This window comes from Anabas testudineus, chromosome 1 (assembly GCF_900324465.2).
Source record: "Anabas testudineus chromosome 1, fAnaTes1.2, whole genome shotgun sequence".
In the NCBI taxonomy this organism is placed as follows: domain Eukaryota; kingdom Metazoa; phylum Chordata; class Actinopteri; order Anabantiformes; family Anabantidae; genus Anabas; species Anabas testudineus.
In genome coordinates, this window is record NC_046610.1 from 256,735 (window position 1) to 281,655 (window position 24,921).

Consider the following 24,921-nt stretch of genomic DNA (forward strand, 5'->3'; position numbering starts at 1 on the left):
CCAGAAGGAAACACAGACATGAGGGCTCCCTGGGATGTAGAGCAACCGAACACTTCCCCATCAACAAACCTGAGTAATCAGTGAGAGTTGGGAAGACAGCATCTAAACATACCAGTTCACCATAATGCTCGACGTCCATGAGTCCTTCCCAAATCTATTTACAAAATGCTTGACTAAATAAATAGGTTTTCAGCCTAGACTGAGACTGTGTCTGAGTCCCGAACGCTATTTGGAAGGCTATTCCATAACTTTGGGGCTTTGTAGGAAAAAGCTCTGCCCCCAGCTGTGGTTTTTATGATACGAGGTACTGACAGGCAGCCAGCATCCTTTGATCGAAGTAGGCGTGGTGGATCATAAGACACTAGCAGTTCACTTAGATACTGCGGCGCAAGATCATTTAATGCTTTAAATGTCAAAAGTAGTATTTTAAAATCAATGCGAAATTTCACGGGGAGCCAATGAAGTGTAGATAAGATAGGCGTGATGTGCTCATATCTTCTGGTTCGAGTGAGGACTCTCGCTGCTGCATTCTGAACTAACTGAAGCTTGTTTATGCACCTGGTTGAACAGCCAGACAGTAAGGAATTAAAGCAGTCCAACCTAGAGGTGATGAAAGCATGGACTAATTTTTCTGCATCATTTAGTGACAAAATATTTCTTATCTTGGCAATATTTCTGAGGTGAAAGAAAGCTGTCCTGGTGATATTATCTACATGAGCTTCAAATGAAAGACTGGAATCTAGGATCACACCACGGTCTTTTACTGTTGCACTAGATGTAAGAGAAAGGCCATCCAGAGTTATGGCGTGATCTAAAATCTTGCTTCTAGCTGCAGGTGATCCTATAACTAGTACTTCTGTCTTATCAGGATTTAGCAGAAGGAAGTTAATTACCATCCAGTCTCGTATATCCTTTACACATTGCTCAACTTTATTAAGCTGTTTGATCTCATCTGGTTTTGATGAAACATATAACTGTGTGTCGTCAGCATAACAATGAAAGTTAATACCATGTTTACGGATAATGTTGCCCAGAGGAAGCATGTAGAGGGAAAAAAGCATTGGGCCTAAAACTGAACCCTGTGGAACACCAAACTCCACTGGAGAGCATGTGGAGTAATCGCCATTTAGATCTACATACTGATAACGATCAGTCAATAGGACCTAAGCCAGGAGAGGGCCGTTCCCTTAATTCCAACAACATTTTCTAATCTGTGAAGGAGCATACTATGGTCAATGGTGTCAAAAGCTGCACTAAGGTCAAGTAGCACAAGCATAGAGACACTACCCTGATCAGAGGCCAATAGGAGGTCATTTACTACTTTAACAAGTGCCGTCTCTGTGCTGTGATGAGGCCTAAATCCTGACTGATAGAGTTTGTGTATGTTCTTTCTATGAAGATACGAGAATAGCTGCCCAGCTACTATCTTTTCCAGAATCTTTGAGATAAAGGGGAGGTTTGATATCGGCCTGTAATTGGACAGCTGACAGGGGTCGAGATCAGGTTTCTTGATTAGCGGTTTAATAACTGCTAATTTAAAAGAGTTTGGGACATACCCACAGCTGAGTGAGGAATTTATGATTGTCAGCAGGGGTTCTATTATTTCTGGCACTATCTGTTTTAGAAAGTGTGTCTAATGTACAGGTTGAAGAGATGAGTGAAATTAGTTCATTCTCTTCAAGAAGAGTAAAGTAATCTAGGTACTGATCTGCTGTGGTTAGCTCGTCACCTGTGTCAACTAAATTGTCTGGTTTAAAAGCTTGAATTTTATGCCTTATATTTACAATTGTGTTATTTAAAAAGGTCATGAAGTCCTCACTACTGCCCAACGTTGTTGTGGAGATATCTGCAGTGTTCTTCTTTCTAGTTAATTTGGCTACTGTATTAAATAAAAATCTAGGGTTATTTTTGTTGTTTTCTATGAGAGTGGAGAGATACGTTGATCTAGCTGCACTAAGAGCTTTTTTATAGTTCAGGATGCTCTCCTTCCATGCTATCTGAAATACTAACAATTTAGTTTGGCGCCATTTACGTTCTAACTTTCGACCATTCTGTTTAAAGGCGCGCATGTCATCGTTATACCAGAGAGCGAGTTTCTTATCTCTAACGACTTTTCTTTTAACTGGAGCTACATTATCTAAGGCAGGGGTGTCAAACTCAATTGCACAGGGGGCCAAAATCCAAAATACACTTTACCGAACAGAATAAACATTTATTGAGCACACTAAAAGTTTTAAAACTTAACTTTTTTGAACATAAACCATAAATAACTTAACTTAATAATATTTTGCTCTCTATAAAAATATGTCCTCTCCAAATTAAACAAGTTAGAAATAAAGTAAACATTAAAAGAACAAACATTCAAATTTCTTTAATCTTATGTCATTTTATATAAAAAATAAACTTAAATTTTAAATATCCCAAAAGATTTTGCTCTCCATAAAAATATATCCTGTCAAAATTATACTAATTCAAAATGTGAAGATGCTGCATCACAAAACCTGGAAATATAAATAAAATTAGTGCTTTTCAGCAATAACAAATCAAATCATTCAGTCTTTGCTCCTATGTCATTTTATCAGAGCTGCATCTTTGTTTGTCAACACGTTCGTTTATATTTATTGTGAGGTTCTGTGTTGTGGAGATTCTCAGGATGGACTGTAGGTTCTCACCAGTGAGATGACTCCTGTGTGCTGTTTTGTTAGTCTTCATCACTGAGAAGAGCTTCTCACTAAGATTTGTGCTACCAAAAATAAACAAGGTTCGAGCCTCATGTGGACGGAGCTGGGACATTTCTGAGGGAATGGAGTGAATAAACTGTGAGGGTCCTGCAGTGTCCTACTTTACCTTCAGTCATTACACTGCAGCTCAATCAGCTCCATCTGAATCTGCACAGGTGAAGTTTCCAAATCGACGGTAAATGGGTTGAGAAGCAACTCTAAATTATTTTCTTGTTCGTCAAAGTCACCAAAGCGCCGTGAGAACTCAGTTTATCAGCAAAGTGTGTATTTGTGAACACCGTTGTAACAATATGGTTCAACATTACTTGGCATCCTGAGGACCAGCTTCATAATAACCTGCAGCATCATAAACTAGACTTGATTAACGTGGAATGTGTTTGGCAAGGTGTGGATTGGGTGGCAGCCGTGTGGAGGTGCCTCGACAACCCAATCCCTGGACAAAGAATCTGGCAATTGGGACATGGAATGTCACCTCACTGGGGGGAAAGGAGCCTGAACTTGTGCTGGAGGTTGAGCGGTACCGGCTAGAGATAGTCGGGCTCACTTCCACACACAGTCTGGGCTCTGGAACACAACTCCTTGAGAGAGGTTGGACTCTCTTCTACTCTGGAGTTGCCCATGGTGAGAGGCGGTGGGCAGGGGTGGGCTTGCTTATAGCCCCCCAGCTCAGCTGCCATGTGTTGGAGTTTTCCCCGGTGGACGAGAGAGTTGTTTCCCTGCGCCTTCGGGTAGGGGATAGGTCTCTCACCGTTGTTTGTGCCTACGGGCCAAATAGCGGAGTAGAGTACCCAGCTTTCATAGGGTCTCTGGAAGGGGTACTGGAAGGTGCTCCGACTGGGGACTCTGTCGTCCTACTGGGGGATTTCAACGCCCACGTGGGCAATGACAGTGATACCTGGAGGGGCGTGATTGGGAGGAACGGCCTCCCTGATCTGAACCCGAGCGGTGTTTTGTTATTGGACTTCTGTGCTAGTCACAGCTTGTCCATAACGAACACCATGTTCAAGCATAAGGGTGTCCATCAGTGCACGTGGCACCAGGACACCCTAGGTCGGAGGTCTATGATCGACTTTGTGGTTGTGTCATCTGACCTCCGACCATATGTCTTGGACACTCGGGTGAAGAGAGGGGCTGAGCTGTCAACTGATCACCACCTGGTGGTAAGTTGGATCCGATGGCGGAGGAGGGAGCTGGATAGACCTGGCAGACCCAAACGTATTGTGAGGGTCTGTTGGGAACGTCTGGTGGAACCCTCTGTCAGAGAGGTCTTCAACTCCCACCTCCGGGAGAGCTACAATCAGGTCCCGAGGGAGCCTGGAGACATTGAGTCAGAGTGGACCATGTTTTCCACCTCCATTGTCAATGCGGCTGTTCAGAGCTGTGGCCGTAGGGTCTCTGGTGCCTGTCGTGGCGGCAATCCCCGAACCCGGTGGTGGACACCGGAAGTAAGGGAAGCCGTCAAGCTGAAGAAGGAGTCTTATCAGGCCTGGTTGACCTGTGGGACTCCTGATGCAGCTGATGGGTATCGGCAGGCCAAACGTGCCGCAGCCCGCGTGGTCGCAGAGGCAAAAACTCGGACCTGGGAAAAGTTCGGCGAGGCCATGGAGGAGGACTATCGGTCTGCCTCAAGGAAATTCTGGCAAACCGTCCGGCGCCTCAGAAGGGGAAAGCAGTTTCCTGCCAACACTGTTTACAGTGGAGGTGGGGAGTTGCTGACTTCGACTGGGGACGTTGTAGGACGGTGGAAGGAATACTTTGAGGATCTCCTCAACCCCGTCGTCACGCCTTCTGTTGAGGAAGCAGAGGCTGGGGACTCGGAGGTTGATTCGTCCATTTCCCTGGTCGAAGTCACCAAGGTAGTCAGTAAGCTCCTCGGTGGCAAGGCACCAGGGGTGGATGAAATTCGCCCCGAGTACCTTAAGTCTCTGGATGTTGTAGGGCTGTCTTGGTTGACACGCCTTTGCAGCATCGCGTGGAGATCGGGGACAGTACCTCTGGACTGGCAGACCGGGGTGGTGGTTCCTCTTTTTAAAAAGGGGGACCGGAGGGTGTGTTCCAACTATAGGGGGATCACACTCCTCAGCCTCCCTGGGAAAGTCTATTCCAGAGTGCTGGAGAGGAGAGTTAGGCCGCTAGTCGAACCTCGGATCCAGGAGGAACAATGCGGTTTTCGTCCTGGCCGTGGAACACTGGACCAGCTCCATACTCTTGCTAGGGTGCTCGAGGGTTCATGGGAGTTCGCCCATCCAGTCTACATGTGTTTTGTAGACTTGGAGAAGGCGTTTGACCGTGTCCCTCGTGGCATCCTGTGGGGGGTACTCCGGGAATACGGGATTCGGGACCCTTTGTTAAGGGCCATTCGGTCCTTGTATGACCGGAGTAGGAGCTTGGTTCGCATTGCCGGTAGTAAGTCAGACTTGTTCCCGGTGCATGTTGGACTCCGACAGGGCTGCCCTTTGTCACCGATTCTGTTCATTACCTTTATGGACAGGATTTCTAGGCGCAGCCAGGGGTCGGAGGGAATCCGGTTTGGGAATCACAGGATTTCATCTCTGCTTTTTGCAGATGATGTTGTCCTGTTGGCCTCATCAGACCGGGACCTCCAGCAGGCACTGGGGCGGTTTGCAGCCGAGTGTGAAGGGGCTGGGATGAGAATCAGCACCTCCAAGTCCGAGGCCATGGTTCTCAACCGGAAAAAGGTGGCTTGCACCCTCCAGGTTGGGGGGGAGATCCTCCCTCAAGTGGAGGAGTTTAAGTATCTTGGGGTCTTGTTCACGAGTGAGGGAAATAGGGAGCGTGAGATTGACAGACGGATTGGTGCATCGGCAGCAGTAATGCGGTCGGTGTACCGGTCCGTCGTGGTGAAAAGGGAGCTGAGCCGAAAGGCAAAGCTCTCGATTTACCGGTCAGTCTACGTTCCTACCCTCACCTATGGTCAGCTTTGGGTCATGACCGAAAGGACAAGGTCGCGGATACAAGCGGCCGAAATGAGTTTCCTCCGCAGAGTGGCTGGGCGCACCCTTAGAGATAGGGTGAGGAGCTCAGTCACCCGGAAGGAGCTCGGAGTAGAGCTGCTGCTCCTCTGCATCGAGAGGGGCCAGTTGAGGTGGCTTGGGCATCTGTTTCGGATGCCCCCGGGACGCCTCGTAGGGGAGGTTTTCCGGTCCTGTCCCACCGGGAGGAGGCCCCGGGGAAGACCCAGGACACGTTGGAGGGACTATGTCTCTCGGCTGGCCTGGGAACGCCTCGGTGTCCCCCCGGAAGAGCTGGAGGAGGTGTCTAGGGAGAGGGAAGTCTGGGCATCTCTGCTTAAGCTGCTCCCCCCGCGACCTGGCCCCGGATAAGCGGAAGAAAATGGATGGATGGATGGATGGGTGTTTGGCAAGGCAGCTGAAGTGCTGCATTATGGGATCTGTAGTTTATTGTGTTACCAACGCTTCATATCGCCGGGCCATTAATAACAAGAATATAGAAATGATCTCGCGGGCCGGATATAGTTACACGCCGGGCCGGATGTGGCCCGCGGGCCGTGAGTTTGACACATATGACCTAGAGAGTATGACACCCCCGCTGCACACAACCCCTCCTCATATTGACTAGGCCCTCTAGAAGACACAGAGAACTCGGATGACGGTGATGGAGACAAAGTTGACCATGAGGCCTTCGAACTGTTAGACCGGTCCCGATTGAGACACATCTTAGTTTACAGCACGCAGCTCAGGTCCCGCTGAGAGAGCGCTGGGTGCAGGGAACTAAGGTGCAGTTCCTGTGTGACTCAGGAGCCGACCGGACCGTGCTGCAAGATAGAATACCGGGAGTGGGATCCTCTAAAGACAAAATAATGGTGCGCTCAGCCAATGGTCAGCTCAGTGTCAGCTACTTCTCCAAACCATTAACTGTCAAAGACTCAAATACAGGAAAACAGGAGAGTGCTCAAATTGTGCTATGTCCCGAGTGTCCTGTGAATCTTCTAGGGCAAGATCTGATGACTAAATTAAAGATTTCCATAGTACCAACCTCCAGAGGTATGGTGGCTAGAAGCATTGAGAGTGTAGAAGATACCTTTGTAGTAGAAGGGCTAGAAATGTATTACTACTGGAGTCTAGATTTGCCCAATCCAGACCCGGCTGAAACAGGAAAATACCTGTTATCTATGGCCATGGAGGATTTAAAATCCTCCGTCAGAGCCGATACACTAGATTTAGACCAGTACCATGTAACACTCAGGTATAAAAAGACACCAGGACCAGATGTAGAATATGACAAAAGAATCAACAAACTGGAACCCCAGAAGGTGACCCTCAGTCACCTGTACACAGACAGGCAGGGATTTGCTGGATGTTCAGCCAGATTGACTCCTCAGGCATACAAACAGTTTGCAGTTTGGGGCTCTGTGCCACACATGTCACTGATGAAACCTGAGAAAGCTGATTGGAAAGACGTTGGACAATTTGTAAAGAGAGCCGTAGCAATTACAGCATGGCAACAATTGCCTGATGGGTGGTCAACCGACAAAGAGACAAAGTCAGTATACCGGAAAACCCTAGGGTGGGTGGTTAACACCACCCCCCGAGTTTTGAATATGCAAAACAAGCTAGCATGTGGTACTCACAGCAGGGAGAGCCAGATGATGATACTGAATGACAAACCCTGCTGACAGAGATACCAGAAGAATTAGCTAAAGTTCAAACCTCTTTCTGGTCCAAAGGTAAAACAGATGTAGGCCTAATGACCACTGCTAAACCCGTAGTCATTAAACCTAAAACAGGCTATAGGCCCAGAGTAAGACAATACCCATTAAAACCAGATGCTGAAGAAGGTATAAAACCTGTGATCAGTGATATGATAAGAGCAGGCATCGTTGTTGAAGCACCAGATTGTCAATGCATCACCCCCATCTTTCCAGTGAAAAAAGCTGAATTAGGAATATGGAGAATGGTGCAGGACCTGAGAGCAGTAAATCAGGCTGTTGACAGCCGAGCACCCTGTGTTCCTGATCCACACACATTGTTGAACCAGTTAAAACCAGATAAAGAATGGTTTACAGTAGTTGATCTTAGTAATGCATTCTTTTCCATCCCAATAGCCAAAGAATCACAGGGATGGTCTGGTTTCAGATCAGATGAAAAAATACACTTATACCAGGCTACCACAAGGATTTTGTGATAGCCCCACAATCTTTTCACAAGAAATAAATAACTGTTTAGCAGACTTTGACATACCAGAACACAGTCAGGTTTTGGTGTATGTAGATGACATTCTTATAGCATCAGACACAGAACAAAACAACAAGCAGACTGCAGTAGCTCTATTTAAACACCTTCACAGAACAGGGAACAAGGCCTCATTGTCAAAGTTACAATGGGCAAAACAACGAGTTACGTTTTTAGGACATGACTTAGTACCTGAAGGAAGGCTACTAACAGCAGACAGGAAGAAATCCATCCTAGATGCTCCAAAACGACAGACAAAACAACAGATGATGCAATTTTTAGGATTATGTAATTATTGCAGGTTGTGGATTCCGAATTATGCTCAAATCACACATTGCTAGATCTCATCTATCAGACACCCATGACAATGAAACAGGACATCTTGTGGACCCCAGAGGGAGAGGAAACCTTTACCTCACTAAAACAGGTCCTCGTAGGGGAAACAGTTTTAGGCTTACCAGACTATAAGAAAGAGTTTGTGCAGACAGTAGATTGTAAAGGATCATTTATGACTTCTATGTTAGCACAGAAGGTGGGAGGCAAATTTAAACCAGTAGCATACTACTCTGATTGCTGATTGGGAAGCTGAGCCGACTGGGTCTGACCACCTCCCTCTGCAACTGGATCCTGGACTTCCTGACTGGGAGACCCCAGTCAGTCCGGATCGGGAACAGCATCTCCAGCACCAACCATGCTGAGCACTGGGGCCCCACAGGGCTGTGTATTTGAGGTGACTATGTTAATTAGATTACTAAAACAGACTTTCTGGGTTTTTCTAACTTTTTGTTTAGCTCGAGGAACAGACACAGTCTCAATATGTTGAAACCTGAGTGACGACTCTGTGCAGCTAGCAGACACTTGGTTTAGCCTGTTTGTCTGCTCCCTGGCCTGGACTCTGGGTAGTCAGCGACTAGCTTGGCCTGATCTTAGACTATGAGCTATACTGCAAGAAATGAGAGCAGCACCTTCCCGAGTGGGATGGACTCCGTCCCGCCCTAACAGGCCAGGTTTGCCCTCAAAGGTACTCCAATTATCTATGAAGCCCACGTTGTTTTCGGAGCACCACCTGGACATCCAGCGGTTCAGCGACCATAACCTGCTGTAGGTTATATCACCTCGTCTCAATGGGAGGGGGCCAGAGCAGATTACAACTTCGGACATCGCCTTCGCTAATTTAAACACCTCTTTAAAGTTATTCTTGGTAACCTCAGACTGACGAAGGCGTATATCGTTCGCTCCAGCATGTACCACTATCTTTGAAAAGCTATGCTGTCCTAAGGCCCTGAGATTACCTTCAATGTCTGGTGCCCTGGCCCCCGGGATACACCTGACCACAGCCGCTGGAGCCCCTAAAGCCCTAAAGGTCAGGCTAGTTTCACGTGTCTCATGATGGAGTCTTCTATAACCAGAGTTCTTCCAGGTTTCTCAGCGGGTGAATCACTGAGGGGGGCAAACCTGTTGGACACGTGAAGCGCGGGGGTGGAGTGCTCCGGTGGGCTAGCTTTAGCCTTAGCCTTAGCCTTGGCTGCGCGAGTATCCCGCCGAGTCTTCACCCACTCGCCCCGCTGTGAGGGCTCTAACGCCGGAGTCGGGGACTCGCTATCTCCGCCTGCGGCACCCAGACTGTCTGCTACAGAAATAACACTACTGTCACTCTCTCTAACCCTCTCTAAAGTCTGGATGCGCTCCTCTAACGCTGTTATCTTCCCCGTCAGAGTGCTAACTAACACACACCTGTCACAGGTAAAATTACCGCTAACGATGGAGGAAGACGGCCTAAACATCCTGCACTCTACACACTGAACAAGCTCAATATTACTCATTTTAACGTACCTGAGCTAGAGAAATGTTGTGTAGAGTTTAAAAATCCCGCTGTTGCTCTCAGACGAAAACACGCGCGTCCTCCAAGAAGCGGAAACCTTTACCATAAAGTACTGTTAATAAACCATCTTTATCTTACTCCTCTTGTGTTGTGTGGTCTCTGGCAATGGAGTCGGATCCTAAGCTTGTGACACTGCTGCTCGTTACATTTTCACACGTGTTTCTTGAGTGTGTGCTGATGATCCACAGCTCCTTTATCACAGTCACTTTGTTAGGGTTTAAGGTGGAGGCAATGTCTAAAACAGGATATGAAACTACACCCGTGTTTGGTTGTAACATTTCCCTCTGTTACAGTTCAGTCATTGTTCTATCCTTAGCTGACCGACTCATCTCATCACTTCAAGTATATCAGGAACCAAATGCTAAACACGAAGACATTGGAGTGAGAGGTTTAATAACATGCTTCCTAGAGTTTCCAAATGTAGAATGGGAGGCAGAGCCTTTAGCTATCAAGCTCCTCTCCTGTGGAACCAGCTCCCAGTTCAGGTTCTGGAGGCAGACACCCTCTCTACATTTAAGACTAGACTTCAAACTTTCCTTTTTTATAAAGCTTATAGTTAGAGATGGATCAGGTGACTCTGAACCATCTTAGTTCTGCTGCTATAGGTTAGTCTGCTGGGGGACCTCTACTGACACACTGAGCTCCTCTCCTCTCTCTTTTCTTCTCTATCCATTCAAATTCTACCATTTCATGTCATTAACTTTGTGTCTTCTCTCTCTCTTTTAGTTGTGTGTCGTCCTCTCTGTACTTTTCTGCAGGTATCCTCGGCCTGGAGCTGTACATCTCCAGAATCCAGTTGACCTGCCCAATGCTCTTGCTGCTTGTTGTTGTCTTATTGCCTGCTGTTCTTTTCTCTTTTCTCTTTCCATTCACCCCAACCGGTCGAGGCAGATGGCCGCCCACTATGAGCCTGGTTCTTCCTCTAAAGGGAGTTTTTCCTCTCCACTGTTGACTAACTCTTGCTCAAATGGGATTGTTGGGTTTTCTGTATAATATGTTTGTAAAATTATTCTCTGTAAGGTCTTAAACCTTAAACACTGTAAAGTGCCTTGAGATAACTTCTGTTGTGAATTGGCACTATACAAATAAACCGCAAATTATTTTTATTTTTTAATAAAAATAAAACTTAATTGAATTGAATTAAAGGGTTAAAGGTTAAAGGTGCTGACAGACGTTGATCCTTGGCTGTCAGAGTTAAGGTTACGTGGTCAAATGCATGCTGGTACCTAGGTGGCCGATGACCAGCGTCTTGGTTTTATTTGGATTAAGAAGTAGAAAATGATGTGACATCCAGCTTTTTAGTGCAGACAAGCTGGCGGTTAATACCATTACTTAGTATAATTTAGTAATTAATCAATCAACTAACAGGGCTGTTATTCATTAAAGGAGTAGGTTTTAGCTTGACAGCTTCAAATGAACTGAAGGTAATTTCACTTTTAGAAGTTCAGTTGAAAAGAGAAAGTGATTTTTTTAAGGCGGATTGTTGGGTTGGGTTGGGTTCAAGTGCCTTGAGATGGTTCCGTCCATATAAACTTTTTTTGTTCACAGAGACTCAGATTCAGTGCAGAGTTGTAATCTGTGCGAGACACGGTTAAGGGAGCAGAAACAGGAAGTGCAGGTGTGTGCGAATGCTAATTTTAGAACACTGCACGTAGCCGAGCGGATCGAGCTTTAGCATGTGTGCAGATGTGACAGTAATCCAGTCTTTGGCTAGAAGACACTGTTTCAGCAGCAGACTCGGGTTGTGAGTGAGAAATTTAATATTTGATGATGAACAATAAACCTCAACAGTGAGCAACACACAACACACTGACGCAGTGGACTTAGGTAGGGAACTAGACAGAGAAATCAGTTTTACCAGGTTTTGATTAGGACTGAAAGCCAAGAACGTCTCAGACTCGCTGCCTTTATTTCTCTCGCTCATCTGTGTTGTTGTATTTTCAAACACCGGCATCACGGTTTTACAGTGCGGCTGCAGTTTTCTTTTCACGTCTTTGGGACTTGGTCCTGATCAGCTTTGACATGTGGGTCTGATTCTACACAGAAATCCTGATAATAAAGGAGCAGAGGAGACTGCAGGTGTAGGACTGAGGTGACACTTCACTGACTCAGGAGGAAGCAGTTGGATTTCATGCTCCGTTCATCTGATTCTCACAACCACTTTTTAATCTAGACATGTACTGGCCAACGTGGAGCCTCTTCATTAACACTACCTGTGAAGGAAATGGTCATCAAACAAATTCATGCATCAATAATCAAATGTTCTGATTTTATCAGCTGTGGGGAACAGGACGACTCGTGAACTTTGACCTGCAGACAGTTTTTCCAGACTTCTGGATGCTGGACATTTACTACTAGTGAAGCAAAATACATGTCTGACACTTCAACATTTCCCAGCATGCAACACTCAGGTCAGTATTATTTAACGTGCTAACAGCAACTGCAGATGATGACGTCATCATGCCTGTGTCTGCTTCTTTGTTCATTCCGCAGCAGCCGAACCTACCCGGCGGAAGCCGACAGGAGCCGAAGAGCTCTGAAGAGCCGACAGGAGCCGAGGATCCCCGAGAACACGACAGAAGCCAGAGAGGTCCACGGAGCCGACAGGAGTCGAAGATGACCGAGGAACCGAGGAGGAGAGGATCGACTCTCCCCTCTCTCAGCATCCATTCCCGGTGAGAGGACCGGAGCATGAGTCCGCTGCCCGCCGGTCTGTGACGGAGGATCCTCAGCAGAACGAACCGGACCCCACTCCCCCCCAGCCCGCGGTGAGTCTCATCGATCTGTTATCGGATCTTATCGGTTTGTAACTGACGTGTTATCGACTGATCTGCGCTGTGATCGATCCGCGGGCCGAAACCGTCTCTGTGTCAGCCGGTCCCGGTGATGACGTCATCGGCGGTTACAGACCTGGTGGACGCAGCTCGATGGATCAGCTGATCGATAGGTGATCAGGTGTTCAGTGTGTTTATGAACATGCCTGAAGACACGCACGCGCGCTCCATCACACAGAATCTATGACGTAATGCACTCAGACTGCTTCATGTAGTGTGTGGGGGGGTCTGCCTTTGGTTGTGAGGACCGAGGTCCGAAGTGCAGTTCTCACACCTTTGGAGGTCTGTGTAAGGGATCAGACCTGGTTAGGACCAGTTTTAGGGTTAGGTTAGGAACAGGGTCATGTACGGAGGCTTCTCACAAGTCAACACACTCGACTGTGAAATGTGCCTGTTTCATTTCCCATCATGCCATGTGACAAAACCTGATCATTAGTGGCTTCACTAGTTCCACAGCTTCAGATCCAAACCCATTTGGTAACCCAGCCTTTAGAGTCTCTACGGTCTCATCACTATCCCCGCTCCACTCGTGTTAGGTTTGGACACAGACACAGACAAACAGACTCAAATGAGACACGTGAATCCAGTAAAAATGAAAACCAGCGATGCAGAGAGGACGGCGGGTGTTTATGATGTTAGCAGGTGGAGTCTTTATTCCTAGGCTGTGTACAGGGGCCGAGTGGGCACACGACAAACCTCATTCTGCTGTGATGAAGTCCTCTGCACATTCCTGTTTAGCAGACAGGCAGATTCAGTCCAGGCAAACCAGGTCAGAGATCCAAACCAACAGGAAAAGTCCAGAGGACCAGGTGAAAGTCCAAACACACACACACTGAAGGTCCAAATCAGACAGATGAAACAGGTGATTGTGGACTGAAAGCTACAACCACCGAGGCCTGATAGCAGGGGAGAGAGCTCAGGGCAGAGTCCAGGCTGGTGTCTCTGCAGAAGAGCAGAGGAACGAACACAGAGACAGTGTAAAGTGGCAAGAAAAACTTTGTGACCTTTTGGAATTTCATGGTTTTCTGCATGAATTGGTCATAAAATGTGCTCTGATCTTCATCTAACTCACAACAATAGAAAAACACAGTCTGCTGAAAATAATAGTACACAAACATTATATGTTTTCATGTTTTTATTTAGCATAACATGTAAACATTCACAGTGCAGGGTGGAAAAAGTGTGTGAACCCCTAGCCTAATGACTTCTCCAAGGGCTAATTGGAGCCAGGAGTGAGCCAACCTTGAGTCCAATTGGTGTGATGATATTGGATGTGTTGCTGAAAGCTGTCCTGCCCTTTAAAAACAAACACCAGTTTTGGGTTCACTGTTGCAGCACTGTTGCCACTCTCCCTAGGCGTGGTCGTCCTGTAAAGATGACTGCAAGAGCACAGCGCAGAATGCTGAATGAGGTAAAGAAGAGTCCTAGAGTGTCAGCTAAAGACTTACAGAAATCTCTGGCACATGCTAACACTTTTGTTGACACGTCTACAATAAGGAAAACATCAAACAAGAATGGAGTACATGGGAGGACACCACGGAGGAAGCCATTGCTGTCCAAAAAACATATTGCAGCACGTTTGAAGTTTGCAAAAGAGCACCTGGATGTTCCACAGCACTACTAGCAAAATATTCTGTGGACAGGTGAAACCAAAATTGAGTTGTTTGGAAAAAACACACTACACTTTGTGTGGAGAAAAAAAGGCACAGCACACCAACATCAAAATCATCCCCACTGTAAAACATGGCGGAGGGAGCATCATGGTTTGGGGCTGCTTTGCTGCTGGAAAAATGAATTCCAGAGTTTATCAAGACATTTTGCAGGAAAACGTAAGACCATCTGTCCGACAACTGAAGCTCCACAGAGGATGGGTGATGCAACAGGACAATGACCCAAAGCATACAAGTAATTCAACTAAAGAATAACTTCAACAGAACAAAATACACCTGGGTTGAGTCCTGACTTCAACCCTGATTAAAATGCTGTGGCATGACCTTAAGAGAGCCATTCACACCAGACATCCCAAGAATATTGCTACGCTAAAACAGTTTTGTGAAAAGGAGTGGTCCAAAATGACTCCAGATCGTTGTGCAGGTCTGATCTGCAACTACAGGAAACGTTTGGTTGAGGTTATTGCTGCTAAAGAAGGGTCAACCAGTTATTAAGTCCAATAACCACCCTGCACTGTGAATTTTTACATGTTATGTTCAATACAATAATGTTTGTGTAGTATTATTTTAAGCAGACTGTGTTTTTCTATTGTTGTGACTTGAAGATCAGAGCACATTTTATGACAAATTACTGCAGAAAACCATGAAATTCTAAAAGGTTCACAAAGTTTTTCTTGCCACTGTAGCTGGTCAGAAGTCAGGAGCAGAGCTTACTGGAGCAGGGAGAGAGAGAGGGCGGAGCTTACTGGAGCGGAGAGAGAGAGGGCAGAGCTTACTGGAGCAGGGAGAAAGAGGGCAGAGCAGAGCAGGGAGAGAGAGGGCAGAGCAGGGCAGAGCTTACTGGAGCAGAGAGAGAGAGGGCGGAGCTTACTGGAGCAGAGAGAGAGAGGGCAGAGCTTACTGGAGCAGGGAGAAAGAGGGCAGAGCGGAGCAGGGAGAAAGAGGGCAGAGCGGAGCAGGGAGAGAGGGAGCAGGGCTTACTGGAGCAGGGAGAGAGAGGGCAGAGCAGGGCAGAGCTTACTGGAGCAGGGAGAGAGAGGGCAGAGCTTACTGGAGCAGGGAGAAAGAGGGCAGAGCGGAGCAGGGAGAGAGAGAGCAGGGCTTACTGGAGCAGGGAGAGAGAGGGCAGAGCAGGGCAGAGCTTACTGGAGCAGGGAGAGAGAGGGCAGAGCGGAGCAGAGCTTACTGGAGCAGAGAGAGAGGGCAGAGCTTACTGGAGCAGAGAGAGAGGGCAGAGCTTACTGGAGCAGGGAGAGAGAGGGCAGAGCTTACTGGAGCAGAGAGAGAGGGCAGAGCTTACTGGAGCAGGGAGAGAGAGGGCAGAGCGGAGCAGAGCTTACTGGAGCAGAGAGAGAGGGCAGAGCTTACTGGAGCAGGGAGAGAGAGGGCAGAGCTTACTGGAGCAGAGAGAGAGGGCAGAGCTTACTGGAGCAGGGAGAGAGAGGGCAGAGCTTACTGGAGCAGAGAGAGAGGGCAGAGCGTACTGGAGCAGGGGGAGAGAGGGCAGAGCTTACTGGAGCAGAGAGAGAGGGCAGAGCTTACTGGAGCAGGGAGAGAGAGGGCAGAGCTTACTGGAGCAGAGAGAGAGGGCAGAGCTTACTGGAGCAGGGAGAGAGAGGGCAGAGCGGAGCAGAGCTTACTGGAGCAGAGAGAGAGGGCAGAGCTTACTGGAGCAGAGAGAGAGGGCAGAGCTTACTGGAGCAGGGAGAGAGAGGGCAGAGCTTACTGGAGCAGAGAGAGAGGGCAGAGCTTACTGGAGCAGGGAGAGAGAGGGCAGAGTGGAGCAGAGCTTACTGGAGCAGAGAGAGAGGGCAGAGCTTACTGGAGCAGGGAGAGAGAGGGCAGAGCTTACTGGAGCAGAGAGAGAGGGCAGAGCTTACTGGAGCAGGGAGAGAGAGGGCAGAGCTTACTGGAGCAGAGAGAGAGGGCAGAGCTTACTGGAGCAGGGAGAGAGAGGGCAGAGCGGAGCAGAGCTTACTGGAGCAGAGAGAGAGGGCAGAGCTTACTGGAGCAGGGAGAGAGAGGGCAGAGCTTACTGGAGCAGAGAGAGAGGGCAGAGCTTACTGGAGCAGGGAGAGAGAGGGCAGAGCTTACTGGAGCAGAGAGAGAGGGCAGAGCTTACTGGAGCAGGGAGAGAGAGGGCAGAGCGGAGCAGAGCTTACTGGAGCAGAGAGAGAGGGCAGAGCTTACTGGAGCAGGGAGAGAGAGGGCAGAGCTTACTGGAGCAGGGAGAGAGGGCAGAGCTTACTGGAGCAGGGAGAGAGAGGGCAGAGCTTACTGGAGCAGGGAGAGAGGGCAGAGCTTACTGGAGCAGGGAGAGAGGGCAGAGCTTACTGGAGCAGGGAGAGAGGGCAGAGCCTGTTTCTCCTTCTGTTTTGATGATTTTTGACTAAATCTAAACACAAACTGGATTTTGTGGCGACTTCGTTCTCGTGTGTCATGAAACTGTGGAGCTCTCTGTGGGAGGGTGTTGATGACATGAGGTGTCAGCTGTTTGTGCAGAACAGTAATGACACATACGTGTAGAAAGCAACACGTGACAGCAGCTGCGTACACGTGCCGATAGTTCCAGCTGCTGGTGACAGCAGGTGAGTCCGAAACTCGATCACAGTTGGGGACATTACCAGTTACCTTCTGATTGTAGTAACATTACATGATGTGATGTAACCGCCCCCCCCCCATCCCCAACACACTGTCTCCTAGCAACAGTAACTACAGTCTGCTCTGTGGACAACAGGCGTGATGTGAAAAATGACTGTTTCCCTGGCGACGCCCTGCAGCACATTTGTAGTTGCAAATTTGTAGTCACACACATTCCCGTCTCTACACTCCTGAGGACACGGTGCTGAGAAGAAGCTCAGGGAACCGGCTGAGAGCTGAAGTCAGTGTAAAGTGACTTTGAGTCAGCAGAGACGTCTGAGGTTCATCTCTTTATCTTCAGTCCAGCACAGGAACTTCAGCCCCTGACCAGTAGTAGAAGCTGTGATGGAACTCTGCAGAGGAAAGTGGAGGAAAGTTAACTGTACTTATATCTCTGAATGTTAGTAGCTGTGTTCAGGGCACTTCATGATTTCCATTTCTGCATGTCCACAAGGAACACGTTCACGATGGTCCAGAGAGACTCTATGTGTTTGTATGAACTGTCCACACTGCACGTGCACTGACAGCACACATTTACAGTTTAGCTTATTCACGTAGCTCTTCTTCTTGTTGTTCGTACTCTTCTATCTGTCAGAGGTTGCCATGGTGTTTTGTTGTCCACATGTGGAACGTCTCCAAGTTTTCATATATACAGTGCCTACAAAAGTATTCACCCCATTGGATGTTTCATTTACTTGTAGACATATGAATCATAAATCAATCATGGTCAATAAAAGTTGGCGACTTTGATGAAAGAATTTCGGAAAAATACCTCATTAATGTCAAAGCGAAAACAGGTTTGATGTCATGTCAAGTTATGTCCATTAAATAAAAATATATAAGGTGAAATCAGTGTTTGCATTAATATTCACCCCCTTTAAAATGACTGACCTAATCCAACAGAGGTCCAGATATTGGTGCTAGTAGTCCCACAATTAGTGAAATGGGGATCACCTGAGTGCAGTGAATGCGTGAATACTCCCAGCAGCTCAGAGAACAGGCCACTGAAAAGCATAAGTCAGGGGCTTTTTGTCCATCAGACAAAACGCTATGTTTGGCGCACACCAAACACTGCACATCACCACAAACACACCATCCGCACTGTGAAACACGGTGGTGGCAGCATCATGCTGTGGGGATGCTTCTCGGCTGGCGATCCTGGAAGGCTTGTTAAGGTAGAGGGTAAGATGAAAGCAGCAAAATATAGGACAATCCCAAAGGAAAATCTAATTCAGTCAGCAAGACAACCACAGCTTGGGAGAAGATTTGTTTTTCAGCAAGACAATGACCCGAAGCATAAAGCAAAGCTACACAGAAATGGTTTACGGACAACAAGGTGAATGTTCTGGAGTGGCCCAGACCTCAGCCAAAGGTGCATCTACCAAATACTGACGGGGGTGAATATTAATGCATACACTGATTTCAACTTGCACTTTTTATTTAATTGACATTAATTTGTAGACACCTGTTTCCACTTTGACATTAATGAGGTATTTTTCAGATTTTTTTTGGTCAAAGTCGCCAACTTTTATTGACCATGATTGATTTATAATGTCAATAAAAAAATGAAACATCCAAGGGGGTGAAGGCTTTCAGGCACTGTACATATCTGTTCGAGACTGAATTTGCCTTTACCCTCTTTAATACTTGGTATCTATGGTCTGGGTGTCTGTTGCGTAATGCTGGTTTGGTTCTATTAGAACCTTTGTGATAGTTTCAAAGTTTTGCTTCTCACTTCTATCATAACATCACAGACCCAGATGTGGGTCTATGTGGAAAAAAGTCTAGCAGTTGATCCAGATTATCTAAACTACTTAATGTGAAACTTTCGACTCTGTGTCCAGGTCAGCTATGCCGTTGGTGAAGCGGATTATAGAGCCCAGATATTTGTGTCGTGGTGCTCTGCCTGATGGGGTCGCTAGCGAGCTGGAGTGTGTCACCAACAGCACGCTGGCTGCTGTCATCAAACAGCTTGGAGGACTCAGTGAGTGCTGTAACTCTGGTTCACTTAATGTTCTTAATGTGACCCTGTTGATATCATGTGGTTGTTCTGTGTTGTTGCATGTTGGGATCCACAGGTCGTCATGCTGAGGACATCTTTGGGGAGTTGTTCACTGAGGCCAACAGTTTCTACCTGAGGATGAACAGCCTGCAGGAGAGGGTGGACCTGCTGGCAGTGAAGGTCACACAGCTGGACTCCACCGTGGAGGAAGGTGGGTGTACTAAAAACTGCTACTGGATCCTCACTGTAGGATACAGTGAGTAATTATAACAGGGCCCAACACAGCCCACACCACTACATGGATCCAGTATCACCACCACTGATCAACAAAGGATAAATAATTCCCATCTTACGTGTAAAAGTATACAGCTTATGGACTGCATATCTCCTCACAAAACCAGTTCCCTGATCAAGCATTCCTAAGAACGGTTGAAACTGTTTCTCTCTGATTAAAAATGTGATCCACCAGGCTAGTCTGTCAGTCTGCAGGTACAGACCAAGATTGCAAATCACAAATCCCACAAATTCAGTGTTTTGTATGAAGGTTTTTATGCAAACTCACATCTATTGGAAGACCACTGGCTGTAATGCAGTTCTACTTCTACTACGTAGTAATAGTACTGGTTGTGGTGTAGTATCTCTGCAGGACATCAACATGAGAAAAGCTTTCAGGAGCAGTGCTGTCCAGGACCAGCAGGTGGTGTCACGGAGCTCCATCCTCAACCCAGTGCTGGAGATGTACCAACACTGCGACAAACCCCCACCTCTCAACATCCTGACCCCATACAGGTCAGATTAAGCACCACCCCTCAGCAGACAGGGTTTTATAATAATAATAATAACATACTTTATTGATCCTCTTGGGGAAAAACATTACTTATCAGCGCTACTTCAGGGATTTGGTGTTTTGTCCACGGACACCTTGACAAGTAGCTAGAAAGAACTGGGAATCAAACCGCTGACTCTGGGGTTCATAAACAACTGCTTCACCAGCTGAGCTGCTGCCTCCTCTAAAATGTTGGTAGCATAGGATCCATCAACCTCTGGGTTATAGGCTCAGCAAACTTCCACTGCAGAACTCTGCTACTGGTAACTCCAGACCCACAGTCCCTGGCTTATGAAGCCAGTGCCTTAGCCATTAGGCCAGTAAGGTTCATTATTGGTCAGTATTGTAGGATGCTTGAATCTCAGTGGCAGACACTACCTTTAAGTCAGGGTCTATGTCTCTAAAAACTAGATTTTACATGAATAGAAGTTGATGAAATGTTGACAAGAGGTAACAAGAGTTTTAAGTTTAGGTTTGTGTGTTGTATGTGTGTAGGGACGATAAGAAGGACGGTCTGAAGTTCTACACTGACCCGTCTTATTTCTTCAATCTGTGGAAGGAAAAGATGCTGCAGGCCACAGAGAACAAACGCAAAGAGAAGAGACGCCAAAAGGTTGATCTGTCTATCTGTTTGTATATGTAGTAAATATAATAGATAGATTCAATATTTGAAGAAGTCTATTGATCCCAGGGATAAATTGCTTTGCCTTAGGACTGACATAAGTAATGATTATGATGAGGTCAAAAGCTGGATGTGAGCATGGTAAAAAATATTAAACAATGCAGGTAACAGTTGTGTAGCTCCTGAGTTTTACTCGTGTTGAGTTGTAGATGATTAAATCCAGACTGGTCTGGACAGCTGACCCTATCCAGGCCTTTAGTCTTTGTCGGCCTAAGACTATTTATCTCCTCTCAATTCAATTCAATTCAATTCAATTCAATTCAATTCAATTCAATTCAATTCAATTCAATTCAATTCAATTCAATTCAATTCAATTTTATTTGTAGAGCGCTTTTTACAATTGACATTGTCACAAAGCAGCTTTACACAACCAAAGAGAGTCTCTGTCAGTAGATCTGATGAGATGGTCAATCAACAGTCAAAATCTTAGTAATAGTTCATTGTTTCTATTGTTTACTTCCAGGAGCAGAAGCATGTGGAGGAGTCTTCAGGACGGGAGGTGAAGAAGGTAAAGTTTCAGTTCTAAATGTTCACTGTTCAATAATCCACTGTTTTAGTCTTGGATCTGAGATACACAATGTTTTCTTCTTTTTCCTTTAAAGGTTCGGAAAGCTCGTAACAGGCGACAGGAGTGGAACCTGATGGCCTACGACAAGGAGCTTCGGCCAGATGCTCGAGTAACACCATCACCTTACCACACCTCCGATGACTCAATGTCACCTGACAGGTAAATACATAAGGATTTTCACCACCATAAAATTCTGTGTGGCTTTAATAGCAGACCAGGATCACAAATGTTGATACCATTTATCAATATATCAATGATACCATGATTACAATATTATAACAACAATCTCAGATTGAAGTACACAGAGAAAAGCCTGAGCACTCCAAGAATAAAGGCAGGATACTGAGAATAAAGTCGGGACACTGAGAATAAAGGCAGGACACTCTGAGAATAAAGGCAGGGTACTGAGAATAAAGTCAGGACACACTGAGAATAAAGTCAGGACACACTGAGAATAAAGGCAGGATACTGAGAATAAAGTCAGGACACACTGAGAATAAAGTCTGAGCACTGAGAATAAAGTCAGGACACACTGAGAATAAAGTCTGAGCACTCTGAGAATAAAGTCAGGACACTGTGAATAAAGTCAGGACACTGAGAATAAAGTCAGGACACTGAGAATAAAGTCTGAGCACTCTGAGAATAAAGGCAGGATACTCTGAGAATAAAGTCAGGACACTGAGAATAAAGTCAGGACACACTGAGAATAAAGTCTGAGCACTCTGAGAATAAAGGCAGGACACTCTGAGAATAAAGTAGGGACACTGAGAATAAAGTCTGAGCACTCTCAGAATAAAGGCAGGATACTCTGAGAATAAAGTCAGGACACTGAGAATAAAGTCTGAGCACTCTGAGAATAAAGGCAGGATACTCTGAGAATAAAGTCAGGACACAGAGAATAAAGTCAGGACACTGAGAATAAAGTCAGTACACACTGAGAATAAAGTCTGGACACTGAGAATAAAGTCAGTACACACTGAGAATAAAGTCTGGACACTGAGAATAAAGTCTGAGCACTCTGAGAATAAAGGCAGGATACTCTGAGAATAAAGTCAGGACACTGAGAATAAAGTCTGGACACTGAGAATAAAGTCTGGACACTGAGAATAAAGTCAGGACACACTGAGAATAAAGTCTGGACACTGAGAATAAAGTCTGGGCATCCTGGGTCTAATTTCTCCACACACAGCTAATATTCTTGTCTTAAACCGACTGAATTAACTGACCCCCCAATCCAGGTCAGGGATGTCAGATGACCCCTCCTTCCCTTCCAGCCCCCATCACCGTGATAGCCATGACGGGAAGGATCACATTACCATGGTGACCAGCGGAAGCGGTCAGACTCAGTCATTGGACCGTGCCCTTAGGCCTGCTGGGACATCCTCTGTGGTTGCCACAGCAACAGCGCGGCAGCACTCGCTGGGTCGCAACCAGCCACATCATCATCACCACCACCACCCCGCCGCTGGCTCAACCAATCAGAATGGAGCACGGAGCTGCGCCACTAAGGAGGCCAAGTACACGTTTTTGTTATTGTGATGACAGTGGTGGAAAGATCTGTCCTAAACATTTTAACTAGTGAACAAAAACTAAGAAAAAAGTTCCAGAGTCCAGTTTTCATCGTCTGTGTTCCACATTGCTGTGCAGTAGTCTGTTTGAAATTATCAGAAACATGCTGTAAGACACTGTTTCCTAACAGAACATGATCTGAGCAGATATAACCGTGCAGTGTTCAGCAGAAATGATAGAACCATCCTCACAGCTGTAAGACAGGAATCACTTCATTAATGCAGTACTGCTACTCTTGGAGCAAATATTTAGTACTTCATCTTATACTACTTGTAGTAGAGTACTTTTTACCTTTCTTTTACCTACCTTTACCTTTGACCTCTAACCTCTGTCTTCAGTGATCATCAGATCCCTCCGGCCCCTCCGCCGCCACCACCACCTCTCATGCCATCATCAGGACAGATGGCATTCTCCAACAGTTCCACCCACGCCGCTGCCATGGCAACCCCGCTGCACCCAGCAGCTGCTCCTGGTAGCCAAGGTAACAGGACTTCTCTCCTGTTTATTTTACCTGAGATTTTTGGAGCATTAAACAACTTTTCTCTTCTCTAGGTGGCGCTACTGCACTCTCTCGCCCCTACAGCCCCTCCCCTCCACCCCCCCCCCCAGCTAACTATGTCCCCTCCCCCTCACGTCCTGCGGGCCAGACCCCACCCATGGCCATTGCCGCGCCCCCATTGCCCCCAATGATGGAGAGCAGGAAGCTTCCTGGTGGACCAAACGTGCCAATGAACGACGCCCGCAGCGACCTGCTGGCTGCCATACGCAGAGGTTTGCTGGTTCTCTGTTAGCAACATGTTCATGTTAGTTTGAGCAATTTGGATTGTGATTGTACAGGTGTACCTAATATTGTGACCAGTGACCTGACCCTGTAAATTCAATTCAATTCAATTCAATTTTATTTGTATAGCGCCAATTTACAACAGAAGTTATCTCAAGGCACTTTACAGTGTAAGGTTTAAGACCTTACAGAAAATATTTATACAAAAAATCATAGACAAAACCCAACAATCCCATAAATGCAGATTTATACTCTGTCTCTGCATCTAGACCTTGTAGAACCAGTGTCACATAGTGTCAAGTAGCCTGTTGTTAATGTTCTGGTTTCTACTGGTCTGCAGGGATCCAGCTGAGGAAGGTTCAAGAGCAGCGTGAGCAGGAGGAGGCTAAGAAACGAGAACCCACAGGAAACGACGTTGCCACTATTTTGTCACGCCGCATTGCTGTTGAATACAGCGAATCAGAGGAGGAGTCCGAGCCTGAGGACCAGGAGTGGTCAGACTGAGAAAGCCCCAACCACAACACAAAGACAGACCTAGATCAGTCTTGACTGGATCAGAACTTCAAACTAATATCACTAAAATCACTGGAGTAAAGTTATGGAGAAAGGACAACCTGCTTTTACCAAAGTTTAAAAAAATATATATACTCAATTTACTTTATGAGAATTCTACTAGTTTATAATATGACCTGATATGTCCGTTATCCTGATCAGTAAATGTTACCCACAGATGTTCTGGTGTATTTAAATGGATCGACTGCTAAAATAAATCTAGTCAGTCAATCAATCCAACCATCTAACATGTTCTGACTCAACCTGCTGCTTCTGCTCTCCTCCAGAGTCTGGCTCTGATCATTAGAGAGACTCTGAATTCAGTAAAATTAAGTGAGTTTCTAAACTGTCAGTGTAGAAAGAATTCAGCAGCAATGTCTTGTTTCTGCATTTACTGCTTCACAGCTGTTTTCTCACTGTGTCAAATTTATCAAATATGTGCATCACACACAATACTTTATTTAATTAAATATATTTAAATAGATTTTTAGGTGTATGCATATAGCAACACAAAGTTTATATAGATGTATATCTCAAATTTACAATTTAATATAATTCAATTCATTTATAAAGTGCCAAATCACAACAGATGTCACCTCAAGGCACTTTACAGTGTTAAAGGTTTAAGACCTTACAAAATATAACTGTATACAGAATTATATAGAAAACCCAACAACCCCACTGAGCAGCACCAGGAGACAGTGGAGAGGAAAAACTCCCTTTAGAGGAAGAAACCTCCAGCAGAACAAGGATCAGGGAGGGCAGCCATCTGCCTCGACCAGTTGGGGTGAGTGGAAAGAAAAGAGAGAAAAGAACAACAGACAACAAAAACAACAGGAGGAAACACAACTACAGGAGAGAAGAAAAGGCAAAAATGTTAAAAAAAAAAAAAAAGAAAATATACAAAGATGTTGAACTACAATTCAAGGAAAGTGTTAGTTTCACATATATTTGTGTTGAA

At 46.1% G+C, this 24,921-nt stretch overlaps 1 protein-coding gene across 1 annotated transcript; it reads left to right on the plus strand.

Annotated features, from left to right (window-relative positions):
* The first annotated feature begins 11,048 nt into the window (after window positions 1-11,048).
* On the plus strand, window positions 11,049-24,617 carry LOC113161620 (wiskott-Aldrich syndrome protein family member 3-like). Its single transcript, XM_026359356.1, has 12 exons — window positions 11,049-12,247; window positions 12,330-12,604; window positions 18,825-18,964; window positions 19,059-19,193; window positions 19,618-19,771; window positions 20,304-20,421; window positions 20,954-20,998; window positions 21,093-21,217; window positions 22,297-22,575; window positions 22,966-23,108; window positions 23,180-23,398; window positions 23,749-24,617. Exons 3-12 carry the CDS (start codon window positions 18,832-18,834, stop codon window positions 23,910-23,912), a joined length of 1,515 nt encoding a protein of 504 aa, XP_026215141.1. The 5' UTR covers window positions 11,049-12,247; window positions 12,330-12,604; window positions 18,825-18,831; the 3' UTR covers window positions 23,913-24,617.
* The last annotated feature ends 304 nt before the right edge of the window (window positions 24,618-24,921 follow it).

Bases quoted from the DNA above. Each gene is read 5' to 3' on its own strand.
- LOC113161620 (XM_026359356.1), top strand. From the start codon at position 18,832: ATGCCGTTGGTGAAGCGGATTATAGAGCCCAGATATTTGTGTCGTGGT. The intron at 20,999-21,092 runs GTAAAGTTTCAG...TTTCCTTTAAAG, and splicing joins CAGGACGGGAGGTGAAGAAG to GTTCGGAAAGCTCGTAACAG. The intron at 21,218-22,296 runs GTAAATACATAA...CCCCCAATCCAG, and splicing joins GACTCAATGTCACCTGACAG to GTCAGGGATGTCAGATGACC.